Source organism: Passer domesticus, chromosome 16, assembly GCF_036417665.1.
Source record: "Passer domesticus isolate bPasDom1 chromosome 16, bPasDom1.hap1, whole genome shotgun sequence".
Lineage (NCBI taxonomy): Eukaryota > Metazoa > Chordata > Aves > Passeriformes > Passeridae > Passer > Passer domesticus.
Window position 1 is genome coordinate 14,201,532 of NC_087489.1, and position 16,127 is coordinate 14,217,658.

Below are 16,127 nucleotides of genomic sequence, written 5' to 3' on the forward strand. Positions count from 1 at the left end.
AGCAGGACCTATATCACAACTTGTTGTCATGGGGATGCCAGAAATATCCTTCCTGCAAGTGTCTGGGCCAACAGGAACATGGACTGCTATAAAAGCAACAGGGGAAAGAAGGGTCAACAGAAACCCTGCAATCAATATTGTTAATAGTAGGTGTTCCTCTTGAAGCCAGCCATTTCCAAAGCAGCAGTGCTGTAGAGAGTGTTTTTTACCTTTACTTGCCAGACTTTAATTAGCAATCTTCTCAGGATTTACAAACAAGAAGCATCTGCTGAACTCAGGGGCCTGCCCAGGAGAGCAGGATTTGGGGAGTGTAGGCAGGGCACGCACTGCTGTCAGGTGGAAGCTGGGATTTCTGTTGGCCACTGAGGATGTTTTCTGTGTCCTTTGAGCAAAAAAGCGTGAGATGCATTCCCTGCAGAGCTCCTGTGCAGGTGTTGGTAGTGGTATCACTGCCAGCCCAAATTTTAGTTGTTTCAAACATGCCGAGTGAGTTAATGAGCATTTCCAAACGAGCTCCTGCAAATGAGGGCTCCCAGAGGAGTGAGCTCTGATAGCTGCTGGGTGTGCTCTTCCCTAGCACCTGTTGCTGGCTGCTGAGAGACAAAATGCTGAGCTGCAGACACTGCTCTGCCCCTGCAGCTCCCTCCAGGGTTGTTGGGCTCACTGTGTGATGATCTGCTGAGAGGTAAAGCTGCCACATCATTTTTAATGTTTGAGAGCAGCCCTTTTGGGAGCTGATGCTCTGAGGGATGCTCTGCAAATCCAGACCAAACCTGTGTTCAAATCAGATTGCAGATGAAGCCTGCCCTGAGCAGCAGGTAGGAATGCAGATGGGAAGGAGCATTTCCCCAGGCTCAGGCCCTTTGTAGCTCATTAGGCTCAGAGACTGCATCTGCTGATGTGAATCTACAAGGTCTGAGTGTGTGTGGTGTAGAGAGGGGAAGCAGGGAGCATCCATAAATATTAATATTCCTCCAAATGCTTGTTTGTGTGTAGACAGGCTCCCGGGGACATTGCCACGTCTTGTAGGTGCCAAGCCCTGAATAATTTGCCTCGTTCCTTTTTTTTTTTTCTTCTCCCAGATGCAAAGCTATTAAAAGGAAAAAAAAAACTGAAAGTGCATGCAGTCAGGTCCTGGGGCTGGCTCAGGAACACAGGAGGCAGTGTTCAGCCCTGCCATAAAGAAGCAAATATGCACATCTACCAGAGAATTCCAGATTTCACTCAGGAAACCAGCTCTCACTTGGAGCTTCCAAGCAGTTAGTGTAAATAACAGACAACTTGGCTTTTGAAAAATGCAAAGAAGCTCTAGACTGGCCCCTTCAAATGACAATGAGCAAGTTAATTAAGAAAAGAAAATCGACTCTTTTACTTATGCAAATGAGGGACTGCAGTTAAATCCCGGGAGCTGCAGCCAGCGGATGTGAGGTCAAAGCCCAACTTGTGCCCCTGGCCTGCACAGGGCTATCTTTAGCTTTTCCTAGAGGATGGTTTGGATAAACCCAGCATGGAATGCAGCTGCTGGGTGGGCCTTTATTCCCTAATTTCATGCTAATTGTCACATTTGGCTGAGTGGCTGGCTTTGCAGGCGCTGCCTTGTTTTAGAGCAGCGCAGGGTGGCCCTCCCCAAGCCATGTGTGCTCACACTGCTGTGGCCCTGGCCTTGGGGAGCCGCGGGAGCCTTTTCCTTTTCCTTTCTGCCCTTCAGAGATGTGAGAAAGGGAGTTTGGCAAATCAAGGGTCAAGCCCTTTGAAACTGAAATCCCTGGTCTCTTTCTCCTGAGATTCAGCTCTCCCTGGGTTCCTGAGGGCACTCGGGGGTCTCCCCCTGGGGGGCTGCCTGGCAGAGGAGCTGCTGTGGTGGTTATTTGCAGTGCAGGAGCATCCAGACCCCTGCTTCATTCCCTGCTGTGGTGGGAGAGACAGTCATGGGGGTGAAACCTGTGGGGAGAAGGGGCAGTGAGAGCTGGCAGCTTGTGGGCAGTTTGGGTGGGATCCCAGAGGGCTTGGGCTGCTCGAGGGAGAGGAGCTGAGTGACACAGGGAAGGATGTTTGCTGGCAGCGAGCTGACTGAGGGCACGAGGAGGTGCCAGTGCTGCCTGGGTGTGAGACTCGCTTTCTTTTAACCCCCCTGTGAAAGCAGAAGGATCTTTTGGTACTGAATCAGAGGGTGAATCAGCAGTGAAACCTTAGGCTGGGAAATGCTTGAGTGCAGGGAGGGGGGGAGTGCTGGAGCTGCCCGTGCTGAGGAGCTGTGTGTGAGCTATCCATCAGAACAGCAGTGGGGAGGACAGTCCTTTGCTGGAGTATTGCAGCCTGTGTTCTGGATGCTGTGTGAGAAATGGATGAACTCTGGAAGGTGGCACGGCTTTGGGAGCAAAGCTGTACCTCCAAGTCACTTCAGTCTGTGAACACACCTCTGCTGGGCTGATCCATCCCGTACCTGATTCTGTAAGGGCTCTCCCTCCCTGGGAGCCCAGCTGGAGGGTGGCAGGGCTGCCCTGCCATCCCAGCGTGGCAGAGGACCAGCAGTGTGAGCTTTGCTGCCCTACCCAAGCTCTCCTTGGCAGCTCAGGGAGAAGCTTGGGTGGTGCTGGGGCCATCTGCCTGGAGCCATTGCTGTGTCCTGGGCTCTGTGTCCCACTGGCATCTGCAAGGGCATAGAGAAAGCAGCTGAGCTCTGGCCAGCATCCTCTGCCCCTCACAAAGACAGAGGAGCAAACTGCTTCTGCTGCTGGCGATGCTCCTCTCCTGGGGCTCTTTGCTCTGCCCTTTCCTCGAGCAGATTCCTGACCTCAGCCGAGCTGGCTGGAGCAGAGCAGCCAGTTCTGTCCTGCTGAAGCAGCAAGCAGAACTCCTGCTGATTTCCACGGAAGAGCCGTGTATTTGTGGGAGCAGCAGTGGCTACTTCAGCCCCGCGCCCTGCATCCCTCCCCGGTGAGCTCAGAGCCCGCATCACCTGCAGCATCACCTGCAGCATCACCTGCAGCATCCCGGCGTTGCCATGGGGACAGCCCGCGGTGGCAGCGGCCGGGACAGTGGGTGCATTGTGCCTCTCGGGGCCGGCAGAGCTCCCAGAGCCGTGCCCATGAGTCAGGGCTCAGCCCTGGCGGGGCAGGGCAGGGCTGCTGTGCAGCCGTGCCCACGGGCCCTGCGCTGCCAGCTTGCCATGCGGGGGAGAGTAAATATTGCTGCTCACGGGAGCTGGGGGTGTTCGCTGGGCTGGGCTGTGTCCCGGTGGCAGGGGCAGGCTGGGGCTTGCCGTGTGTGTGTGAATGTTGTTATTTCACACCTGGGGCAGTGCCAGGGTGAAAGTGCTCTGTGAAACGCAGTGTTTCAGGGTAAGCTGAGAAAATGTGCGTCGTCTGAAGCCCGGGTTTTGATGGGCTGTCACTGTGGGTGAGGGGTGTGTTTGTTATTCAGCACACTTTTACAATTACAGATGCACATACAAATACATTTGCTTGTCCCATACCCCTCAGATGAGCCTCCCCCCGCTGGCTTTGCTGCTGGCTGTGCTGAGTTTTGGTTCCGTACCTGTTGTTGTCTTCAGTTTAGGGTGTGGGGAGGGCAGCTCTAGCTGGGTGTGCTGCGTGGGGAGCTGAAAGGCTCACCTGTTCAGCCTGGAGAGGTCTCTGCTCCTGCTGGTCACTGCACAAATCCCACCTCGAGCCTGGCATCCAGCCTGGCTCTGCTTGGGGCTGGCTGTGCCCCTGGCATCAGCTGGCATGGGGGTGGCTGTCCCCAGGGCGGTGGCAGCGATGTTTGGGGCTGTGGGGGGTGTGTTCCTCTGCTCATTGCAGAGACGTGACGAGTTCTGATCAAAGGCAATCTCAGCAGCAATCTCCAGGCTTGATGTGTCAGACCTGAGTGATGGGGATGACACACTGCTCCTGAGTGCCAGAGCTCTGAAATCACAGGGCTAAAAATATGTCTGGCTCAGAATTCAGTGACTCGTTGCTGTTTTCCTGTCCCCAAAACAGCTGTGTGCTGGGATTAAAAGCCAGAGGGAACCTTAAGAAATGTGCAAGCTGGACTGTCCTGTGCTGCTCCCCTCCTGTCCAGCCCTTCTGTGTGCTGGTTTGTTTGCTTGGCTCTTGGGGTTCCCCACTGAACACAAAGGCTCAGCAGTTCCTAAAAATGAACAGAAGCCCGCTGAAAATAAGTCAAAATCTCCCTGCATGCAAAAGTTTCACTAGGAACTTCTGCTACTTTTGCAGAAAGCACAGTCAGCTCCGGCCTGGCTTTCTGTGTGGTATTTTCTCATGGGAATTGCTGTCTAATGTCATGTAGGAGTTAGATAAAATGCTGGAACAGTAATTTAAATATTTAAATGAAACCCTCTGCCTGTGGCATGCACTGATCTGTGCCCAGAGCGAGCAGATAGGGTGAATTAATCCCAAATTGTGGAGCTGTTTCAGGCATTTCCTGCTGGATACACTGAAATCTTTAAAAACATATCCTGGTAATGTTTTGCATGTTTTTGTGTGATGACAAATATTCAGCTCCCAGGCTGGGGCAGCTCCAGGAGCTGGTGTCATGGGAGTACCTGCCATGACTCTGCTCTCTGGGGTGCCACTGCCATTGCACACCCTCGGGTGCAGGGACCAGGCTGGAGCTGGGCTCTGCAGTGCTGCTGGCAGCTCTGGCTGCCCTGGGAGCATCCCTGTGCCCTGCAGCCTGGGCAAAGTGGGAATCTCTGAAAATGGAGGATTTTTAGTACCAGCAGAGAGAGAGTTCTACTGAACACTCTGCTTGTTGTGTATTTTATAATCCCTGTCTGAAAATGTTCCCTGGGCTGAAATTGGAATGTGATTGCCCTTAACCACAGGGCTGGATTCTTTCTCCCTCTCTCTCTTCTCTAACAAATATTTGTGAATGTGTTTTCTGACTCACATGAAACCTGTCACCAAACTTGCTGTCATGATACAGAGCCAAACAAATCATCACACAGAAGTGACTTTTCAATTTAAGAGTTTGAGCTCAGCTTTGGTTCACGAAGCCTTTCCTGGCTGGGTTTGGAAGGTGTTTCTCCCTTCTCCAAAAGCTGTTCCTCAACATTTGGTTTTATGTAGACCTGTTTGGAAGTGATTTTGTGATGTGCTGGTCTCAGTCCAGCTCCCAGCTGGCAAAATGTGACCAAAGTGACAGCGCCTGGGGTGTCCTTGGCAGGAGGGCAGCCCTGCCCTGGACAGTGGGGCTGACACTCTGCTGCCCTGTCCAGGGGATCCCTCGGGGGAGGCTCAGGCAGCAGGAGCCTGGCTGGAGGTGTTTGCAGTGCTTCTGTCCATGCTGCACCTGCCCTGAGCTCTTGGGCTTCCCTGGCTCTTAATCCAGTACTTCTCACAGGCATTAACTGCAGTGAAAAAGAATTAAATAATAAGCTAATCTCAGATCACAGCCAGTTTATAAATATGCATTTTTTTAATCCATGATTGCTCAGCTTCTGTAACAATATTTACAGTCTTAAAGAGACCCTTCTTTTTCCAGAAGAACCGACTCCACATAAAACCAACAGCCCACCCTCTGGAGTTACATACGCTCATGATGTCTTGGACTGTGGCCTCAAGCCATGCCCCCTGCCTTTTCCTAGCCTTCCTGCAGATCCCATGGGCAGATATGGACAGCCAGATAGCATAGGGCCAACACCTCCACACCCTGCCAACGCTGCAGGGGCCTCTGCTCCGAGCCCTAGGATTGAAATAACTCCATATCATGAACTGATTCATTCGGGGGGTCCCTTCCGCAGCAGAGACACAGATGTTCTGTTGGCAGAACATCAGCCAAACTCAGCCACCACTAGCCCGAGGGTTACCCTGCCTGTCCCTGGCTTTGAGGGCTACAGAGAACCACTGTGTCTGAGCCCAGCTAGTAGCGGCTCCTCTGCAAGTTTCATTTCAGAGACAAATGTATCTCCTTGCACATCACCATGTGTTTCACCAAATAATGGTCCTAGTGATGACCTTTGTCCACAGTTTCAAAACATCCATACTCATTATTCTCCTAGAACCTCTCCAATAATGTCACCACGAACAAGCATCACGGAGGAAGCCTGCTTGGGACGCCACTCACCATCACCCTGTCCCAACTCAAGGTCCTCGTCGCCAGGTGCAAAGCGGAGGTTCTCTTGCACCGGGCTCTACGGCACCCCGCTGCCCTCCGCCTCTCCTCGGCAGTCACGGAGCCCCTCTCCACAGCCCTGTCCTCGCGTGCCCCCGAGAGAGGACACCTCTGCAGTCACTTACACACAGCTGGCCAGCGCTCCCCTTTCCATGGATGCTATGAGCAGCCTCCCCGCGGATCCTTCCTGCGGCGTCCCCACGAAGATCTGGAAGACCAGCCCCGATCCTTCGTCCATGTCTTCCCACAAAAACAGCATTCCGTGTCACGTCTTTCAGACCGTTGACTTCCACGGGCCCTGTGAGCAGGAGGACAGGAGAAACTCGGCCCCGGAATCCATTCTGTTGGTTCCTCCATCCTGGACAAAGCAGCTGGTGCCTGCAATACCAATCTGCAGGTATGTAATGCTTCCTGTGGGTGTGTTTTCCATGGTTTTTCATGGTTTGGTGTCCTCTGTCATGGCCAATGATCTCTAGGGAGTGTTTTTTTGGGCAGGTCCTGCTGCAGGCCAGAGCTGAGTGCTCAGGGACAGCACTGGTTCATGGGAGTCTGCTCCATTAGGATTCTGAGATGAAAAAGTCAGGGCTTTGAAGAAACATCACCAAAGAGGTTCATTGATAGCACATACACTACAAATTCAAATTTCCAAATGATTTGTCTCAATAGCAGATTGCAGACAGCCTTTGACAAGGGCTGAGCACTCTGGTGCCATCCTGCTGCTCCTGAAATGGTGGCATTGCTTTTGTAAAGTCACTTCCAAATTTCCATCAAGGATGAAAATGCTTTAAATAATGCCTGATTCCAAGCAGAGCTGGCTGCTCCAGGTCAGGCTGAGCATTCGGTCAGCTCTGGTGACTTAGTGTTGGTTTTTAATTTGTCAGTTGTCCCTTAGCCCAAATTTCAGCCCTCCACTGTCTGGCTCTGTGGCATCTGCCAGGACCCAGGGTGCCAAGTGTGTGACTCTGCTCACAGTCCCTGCCGACACCCTGTCAGTGCCATCCCACTGGGCACTGAGGCTGTCCCAGGGTGTTCCTGACCTGCTGAACACAAACTGTGAGTGAAGGAGCACAGGCTGTGACTTCCTTGGCTGGTCAGACCGGTCCTGGCAGCAGCCTGCACTCACAGAGTGACAGTGGTTTAAAATCCAGTGCAGGCTTTAGTTGTACCTTGCACTGTATTCATTCCATGTCAGAAACCCTTGTGGATTTTCATAACAGGAAAACTAGTACCAGGTAAGAATATTTAGCACTTTGTTGATGTGCATTTTAATATTTATGGAGATCATAACAATTGTTCATTTACACAACTGGTAGGTAGTGGCAAATGGAGTTAATATTTCACAATACATGTGCTGTGATCCAAGTTGGAGTCACACAGCAAAAGCTAGATAACAGAAAGGGATCTTTGAAAAAACAAAAGCTAAATTACAGAGGGGGATCTTTGAGAAAACAAAAGCTAGATTACAAAGGGGGATCTTTGAAAAAACAAAAGCTAGATTACAAAGGGGGATCTTTGAAAAAATGTAACTGCTGCAGGTATTTCTGTTTAAGGAACAGAAATATCTTACTCTCTTCTGCAAGGAGATGGGCCCACAGAAATTGTCTTCTCAGCAGAGCTTGCAGTCAGATGTGAGCAGTTCAGCATCATCTCATGGGAATTCAGGCAGACTCCTGAATGTTTCAGGTGGGGCGCTGGGAGGAAGCAGGGACCAGGCTTTGAGAAATCAGGTTCTCAGGAGTTTCCCTGGTGGTGTGTCTCTCTCTCTGTGCCCCAGCCTGCCCGTGCAGTCCCTCCCTCCCCTGGAGTGGCCCCTGTCCAGCCAGTCTGGCTCCTACGAGCTGCGCATCGAGGTGCAGCCCAAGCCCCACCACCGCGCGCACTACGAGACCGAGGGCAGCCGCGGCGCCGTCAAGGCTCCCACCGGCGGCCACCCCGTGGTCCAGGTAAGGCCCTGGGGATCTCCTGGAGGAAAAGGGGGGGCAGGTTCATCTTAAATCCTTATGGGGGCTGTCCTTGGAAGAGGAGCGCCCTGTGAGGTTTTGGACGTGCTGGCTGTGGCGAAGTCCGGGACTTGGGGAAGGTTGGTTTGGATCGGCTTCTGAAAGCTCAGAAATGTGGGAAATGTATTTGCTGCCTTTTCTGGGCTGTATGAACCTCGTGTGATCCCCTGTTACAACTGTCATAAGGTGCCTGGGAAGTCACTGCTGAAACAAGTGAGCAAATTTCAGGCTGTCAGTGGTGGAGAGAACAAATTCGTCCCTTTGCTGACCTGAGAGCTGAATGAGCTGAACCCTTCTTCTGTTTGGAGTGTGAACAGCTTTTCCTTCACCTTTCAAAGGGTGGTATAAAATACTGGCTGAGTAGCTGCAGTGTAGCCAAGTGGGGGCACATCAGTCATTTCCCTCATTTCCCCTGTTTTCAGCCCACGTTTCCTGAAGGAAAGCCAAAGCCAGGCTGGGGTCGGGGCTGTGCTGTGTCAGTGGAGAGTGTGGAAGCTGAATGATGTGTGGAAGCTGAACAGGTCAGCCACGGCCTCAGCCTTCACTAAACAAAGTTGGCTGCATCCCACAGATGTTCCTGACACGCTCAGGGCTTGCAGGAACCAGGAAAACATTAACATTTATGTGTAATTTCAAGCATGTGATCAATACCACTAATTTCACTGGGTTGATTTGTGCTTAACTTCAAGCATATGTTCAGTATTCCCCTGCAGGCTCACCCCCTTTTAAAATCAAGCCATAAATTGTTAAATCAATGAATTTGTTTGCTTTGATGGAGCTGGATTTACATGTATGGCCTGGGTATTTGAGTAGAGGGTGCAGGGTAATAATAAACAGCAGTCCCATGTGCCATACCCCAGCAATGCAGGCTTTTTGGTTTGGGTCTGACAAGCTCACAGCCTCCTGTGGTGTGTTTGAAGCTGCCTAGAAGCAGGAATGATACCAATCAGCACTTCTCCTTTCTCAGTTTGCTTGCAACTGCAGTATCACTTACCCTCCCAAGGTATTCCTATCAACAGGGTCCTTATTGCAGTGAAGGAGTTTCTTGTGGCATGGGGAAATAGAATTTGTTTCCTTCCTGCAATCAATATCAATCAAAGAGGCATTTATATTTTCTGTTGAAGACAGGAACCAATATTGGTAGTTTTATCATAATTTGCCATCAAGCTTCAGGATCTAAAGCTATAAATTCAAATGTCCACTTTAGTTCCCCGAGCAGATGTGCCTCTGCACAGCTGGGCCTGCATCTGGGGAAAATATGGGCAGTTTCTTTCTGAAGCTTTCTTGTAAAGCTGGAAGTATTTGTTGAATTTGTGTTCACTTGAACATAACCAGGTTCGTATGGATGCCAAGTAATGAGATAGTTGCACCTGTATGGTTTATGGCATTCAGACTGGGGGAGGCTGGTAAAATCCAAAGTTTTCATGTCAGAAGTTATTTGGCTTCAAGGGATCTTTTTTTTTTCCCACTCTCCTTCTTTCCCCTCTGTGAAGTTTAACTTTTGTGTTCTTGTTAGATGTAAACACAGTATTTTTCTAAAATACAGTCTCTTTTGAAACAAATCTGATTTTAAAAAAGCCTTCAATTAACCCTCCACATGACTAATTACCCAGCTGAACCTGCTGGCAGAAGGGATCTTGGCTGGTTTTTGCAGCACGGTGCTGCCCTGCCATGTTTATTTTTTGGAAAATGCATTTTGCATGCAGATTTCTTCTTTGGGGTGCTCTGAAGCTACAGACCAGCAGATCTCATATCCTCTGAGCCTTATCTTGTGGTTTATCTTTCTGATGCTGCTTCCTCTTCTTCACGTGTCACGCCTCGGGTTTGTGCTCCAGGCTCTGCACCCGCTGTGCACTCCAGGCATGGCAGGAGAAGGCTCTGGTGGTCAAAGGCTCTGGAAGCTGGGCAGGTGGAGTGGGACATGGGCTGTGCCAGGAGCAGGGGGAGAGCCCTGCATGCCATGGAATGCTCACATGTCTGATTTCATGTGTGGAGTCCTGTGGAGAAGCACAGGCTCCCAGCTCAGGTGTTTGAGTCACTCCTGGGAGGAGCCTGCAGTTGTGTTAACTGCAGAGAGCTCAGGTTTTAGGGATGTGAGTTGGATGTGAGCATCCCTGGATGTTAAGGTGCTGAGAATGGCCAGGAGATGCTTTGTAGCCAGGGCAAAGCTGAAGTTTGCATGCTCCTTCCATCCTGTGGGTCCCCCTGGTCACTGAGACCACAGAGGAGGGGCAGGCACGTTTGGTTCCCAGCTCTTTTTCCCCAAAACTGCTTATTTGTGCCCAGCTGCTCCAGGAAGGCTGTGGAAGAGCCTGTCCATTGGGAAAGGCAGTGGCTGCTCCTGTGCAAAGAGCTTGTGGATGTGATTGGGATAGAGACAGCAGAGCAAACACAACCCTGGAGTGTAATGAGAGCTTAAATCCCCACTGTTTGCCTTGGTACAACACCCAAATGCAGAACAGGGCTGCAAAACCCCCGTGCTCAGGTGAGGGCAGGGCAGGCACAGCCCCAGCCCCTCCAGCCCTGTGTGCCAGGCTCTCCTTCTCCTTTCGAGCAGGAAAGCTGTGCAGAGAGGGGCTCCTGTTCAGCACAGCCAGCCCAACGTTCCCCTGGGCTTTAACTTTTAAAATTGTGGTGACTTTCACTGCCTCTTTTTATTTTTCTTATTAAAAAGAAGCTGGAATGGCAGAGTTGTTAGTGGAGCTCACAGGAGCTGCTTTGCAATAACAAACGTATGTTCCACTTTCCTTTTATATTTGAATTTTGCCGTCTGTGTTTTCTTGTGGTTTCGCAGTCAAAGGAGACATTGTTTCTCAGCCTGGGCTTCCCATGGGGCTCTGACTTTTAACTGTATGTGACTTCCAACATTCAGCTAATTCATTGGTGTGTTAGTGAAACCAGAGCCTTTGATGGAAACTCAAAACCAAATCACAGCTCGTGGGGTGATTCGCTCTCTCACAGTGGGGCCGGGCTGCTGAAGCCCTGTCAGCCCTCCCAGGGGGGCTTGCTGCCCAGGGCACATCCCAGCAGCTGAGTTTGTCCTTTTCCCCAGCTTCCCGAGGCCCCTGTGCAGGGAAGGGCAAGGCCAGGCCGTGCTGGTCCTGCCTGGTGCTGCACAGCATCTTCGTGCCACTCTGGTGGCCACCACTGGCCTGGCCTGGAGCTGGCTTTGCTCCTGCAGGGGTTGTGGTGTGACAAACCACTGCACCTTTCACACCTGGTTTACCTGCAGGGCTCGTTTGCACACTGGGATCCTCGTGGGGCTTCTTGAGCTTTGACAGGGAGCAAAAGGAGCTTAGGCAAAGATTTCCTTCTGGTTCGCGTTCTTTCGCAGTGTCCCAAGTACATTAAATTGAACAAAACCATGTGAGAAATTGGGCTTTGTTGCTCAATGTCAGCCCTAAGTGAAGCAGGCAGAGGAGCTGCTACACGATACAGTGGCTGGACGAAGTCTTTGTTGAATTCCTGACAGTTATTGATATGCCACTCTCCCTGAGACAATGCAGTGACATTTTCCATCTCGCTACGAGTATTGTTGAGCAAAGACCTCCCCCAAAAAATCCTCGGCATCATTGTGGTCAGCGGCTGTTAACGATGGGGATTAATGACCCAAATCCAAGTCTGGAGCCGCTTGGAGCAGGAGGAGGGGACAGAAAGGGGGCTGTTGGTCCAGAACATCTTCTCGGAGGGGCTGAAGGGCTCGGAGGGAGCTCTGGGGCCGGCGCGGGGCTGCGGGCGCTGCCGGAGCGGAGGAGGACGGGCGGCCCCGCTTATCTCCGGCACAGCAGCAGGAAGGGCAGCCGCGGGAGGAAGCGATTTCTCACGGCTCTGTGCTCCTGCTCGTTAAACGCTGCTCGCCGGGCGCTGTTTTCCCTCCTGTCCCTGCCGGCCGGGATGAGTGTGAATGACCCGAGCTGACCGCACACATGCACACACATCCCCGGCGACTTGCAGGGACACAGCCCGTGATGCAGACAGAGTGTAGGGGACACAGCCGGTGATGCACAGTGTGGGGACACAGCCGGTGATGCACAGTGTGGGGACACAGCCGGTGATGCACAGTGTGGGGACACAGCCGGTGATGCACAGTGTGGGGACACAGACAGTGATGCAGTGTGGGGACACAGCCCGTGATGCACAGTGTTCCCCTGAGCTCAGAGAGCCGGCCAGCCGAGTGCTTTCCAGCAGATAAAGCCCCAAGCCTAGAGAATCCTTTCTCCACGTTTATACTTCCCTCCTTGCCTTGTCTAGACAGGAAGGTGCTTTAAAGGTGCAGCTTTGTCCATCCCAGGGAGAAAGACCTAAATGCCTGACAGGCAGAGCTCTGTTGGGGTGAACGGGAAATAAACGACTGCCTTGTACTCTCTAGAGCAGTCGGGCTCACACAGGCTCCTACTGGGGCTCTTCAAACACACCAGTACCAGCTGCAGATGCTGCTGCTTTCATCTGCAAAGAGCATTTTGATGTGCAGCAGCCAAACTAGAAATCCCCGAGAAAATGTGGCTCCACAGCCCAGCCGTGAAAAGGCAAAGCTTGCAATCCTGCTGGCAGCTGAGGTGCTGCAGCTGCTGAGGGGTGCCTGATGTGCCAGCTTGGGGGGCTTGCAGGACAGGGTCAGCATTCCCTGCAGCAGGGCACAGGGCACCATGGGTTTCTCACTGGGCCTTGGCTGCTCATCCTCTGCAGGACCTGAGAAATCACTGCCCCTCTCTGGCCTGGCTCATGGGTAAGAATAAAAGAGTGATCTTATCTATTTCCTATGAATTGCTCTTCTTCCTGCTAATAATATAATTCTGCATAAATTATAATAATATTTAAATTCAAGAAAGCATATCCCATTGAAAGATCTAAATTTCAAAATTGCACTGATTTCCCCCTGCATAGATATGTTGTATCTACAGCTGATCACCTGCAGAATCTTTAAAGAATTTGCCTTGCTTTTTGACTCTGCTGTCACTTTATCCCTTGATTTCAGCACAACTGGGCAGTGTTGCAGCCTTCACCTCTGCTCTTTGTGCAGCCCAGCAGTGACCCTGTGCTTCACATCCCCTGGCCAGGGGCACTGCCAGCTGCCTGGGTGCAAGGTTTGGGTCATCTCAGCACTGGGTAGGGAGTGGTTTAGAAGGGAATTAACACCTCTGGCTTTGAGTGCCGTGTGTTTGGAGCTGGGGTCTCAGTTTGTGAGGTGACCTGAGTTTTGGAACAGAGCAGGAGAACAGAAGTGTTTCATGTGCCTGATGTGTGCTCCCGATGGCTGCGGTGCCAGGGAGGGTTGGGTGTGTAACTGAGCAAACTCAGCAGCTGAGGGCACATCTGCTCATTTTTGCATGCAGAATTGCACAGGTGCCTTCTGCAAATGGCACTCAAATCCCCCCCTTTCCCAGATTTGACTGGTATTGATCCATGGATGGAGTGCAGAATGAATTTGATTTCTGCAGAGGAGAGATGATGCTTTTAATCGTGCCACACATTTCCATTTTGTTTAGAAACCCAATCATAGCAGCAAACCAAACAAGAAAAGTCTCCTTGTTTTTGGAATGATGTTATTTGTTTATCTGCCAAAGTGCTTTGCATTTCCTCAGGTCACAGACCAGCCCATGTCTGGCTGTGTTAATATTGTAAGAGTTAGGCAAAAGCAAAGTTTAAGAAAGATCTTTTAAGTGAAAGAAATAGGATCTTAAAGTCCCAAAATAGAGTATGGAAAGGTACACATCATGTCTGGCTTCTCTTTCCCCTTGTGGCAAATGTGACTCAAAGGAGTTGGGTTTTTTCCAGCTCGATCTGTATACAGTTTGGGGGAGTTTTATTGTGAATAGGTCACCTTATAATACACAAAAATATTTCCTCCCAGGGTTCTGTATTCATAAATCTTTCTTGATCCTCGCTCTCTTGAAACTGAAATCCAGATGATTTTGTTTTCTTCATGGAAAGAAGAGTGAGAAAGAGTGAAGGCACACCTTGGTGTGGGGCTGGTGCTGCCCTGGAAGGGCTTGGAGGGAGCAGCTCTGATGAGCAGAAAAACACTGAAACACAGATTTTAGAGCAGCTTGGTTCTTGCTAAGGGAGAAAAAAAATTTCAAAATTAGTATTTTAAAAAGCATTTTAAATCTTCACTTCTCAAAGTTTGTTTAAGGGTCAAATTTATTCCTCCTTTGTTTCTCCAAAGAAAAGATTGGCGCTTTGGTTAAATATTCAAGCAGCTGCCTGCTGTAGTGGAGCGAGTGTTTATTGACAGTGACAATCCTCAGCAGTTCAGTTTTCAGAAGAGATGTCTCTGAAGCATAGCTTTGGTGGGTTCTTTCATTGTAGCTCAGAATTTTCTCTACACAAAAGCAGCACAGAGCAGGGTGAGCATCACTGCTCCCTGGTGCAGGTAAAGAGAGAGCTGGTGTGACATGACCAGAGCTGTGCTAAACTGGTGGTGAAGATGAGTAGAGAACTCTGATTTTCAAGCTTCTGGAGCGTTTCTGTGAGCTGTTCATCTCTGTTTTTTTATTCTTAAGTCATCCTGCTGTGTTCATAGCAAGTGAAAGGTAGATGGAAATGGTTATGGTAAATGATCACCTATATTAGCCCTGAAAATGTAATCAATTAGCTCAAGGATAAACCCTTTTAAATGGGGACACTTGACTCTTTTGCATATATATTTTCTCTTGCATTTTATAATGCTATTCTGATTTTACAATTACATCATCCCACAGCATTGCCATAATACCATAAATTACAAAAAAAAAAAAGTCGTTTTCTTCCACTGACCAAACTGATTTAAAATCTGGTTCTGTGGAGGATCAGGAGGCCTTTTACTGTGTGTTTTATGCCCCTGGGCCAGCAGATGATACAGACAGTGCTGTATGAACAGAGAATCAATTCCTCTCTTCTTTAAAACTGTATGCATTTATACAGCACACACCCACAGACATGCACATTATTGGACAACCATGAGCAGTTGTGTCTTGGGAACTCATTCTGTACATGAGCAAACACCACTTAAAATTACTTTTAAAGGTGGCCAGTTTTAAACCCCGTGTATGCAGCCAGTTCTGTTACAGCTGCTACTGACTGTGCTCACTGGGGGCAGATTTTCTTTTGTAATTTATTATCTGTTTTCCTCCATTTCAGTCTCCCACCCATAACTCTGGGATTTTGTTCTGCCAGGACAGAGGGGAGGGCAAAAGCTGCTTTGCTGTCACTGTAATAACCCCTCCTGTCCAAAGGATGCTCTCGTTGTTGTAGCTGGATCCACAGAGAATTACTCTGTCAGACATGACAATAAACACACTCAGTGCTTAAAAATTGCTCTTCCCCTCGCCCCTTGTGAAGACAGGATGGCTTTTGGTGATACAGGGGCTTTGCACTGGAGGCCAGGAAATGCTGGATGTTGAAAGTCCTGTGCTTAGGGTGAGTTTCCCAGTGGATCAGCAGGGGCTGACTCCTCCACCAGTGCCTGTTCAGATCTGTCACTTTGGCCTCTGTTGCCTTTCATCTCCCATCTGCTTTATCCATTTCTAAATGTGCCCATGGCTGCTGCTGTATTTCTCACATTCCTGGCCGTGCTGTGTGTCCATACCAGCCCTGGCACTCCGAGCCCGGCTCCCTGCTCCTCCCCTGGCTCCCAGAGCCAGCTGAAGGTTTGCACGGAGCCTCCTGCCCCATTCCCTCCTCCCCATCTCCAGAACGCTGGTGCCAGCCAGGGCTGGGATAGTCTGGGCTGTGCCTGGGCTGGGCTCTGCAGTTTGCTCTTGCACAGCCCCTGCCTAGAGCCTGGTGCCTTCAATGGAGCCATTCATGGGCTGTTCGTGCCAGGGGAGGCTGCTCACTCAGGCCCTGCCTCGGGGGTCTCTGGGGCACAGCCCCTGCCTCTGCTGCCTCCAGAATGAGTGCTGGATGAGGAGAGAGAGCTCTGGAGAGTGAGTGTCACTCACATCTGCCATACTGGAGGAAGGCTGCCAGCACTGCATTGATGCTGCATGTGGTCCCCTTCCAGGGGGGAATTAATCCTTCTGTGCA

The 16,127-nt window shown here is 50.6% G+C and overlaps 1 protein-coding gene across 1 annotated transcript in view; it reads left to right on the plus strand.

The window, feature by feature from the left end:
• The window catches only part of NFATC2 (nuclear factor of activated T cells 2), a 75,656-nt gene that overhangs the window by 2,109 nt on the left and 57,420 nt on the right, over positions 1–16,127 (plus strand). The window contains exons 2-3 of the mRNA XM_064391393.1: positions 5,491–6,517; positions 7,895–8,063. Of these exons, the coding sequence (XP_064247463.1) occupies positions 5,491–6,517; positions 7,895–8,063 (1,196 nt within the window). The remainder of the gene's footprint in view (positions 1–5,490; positions 6,518–7,894; positions 8,064–16,127) is intronic.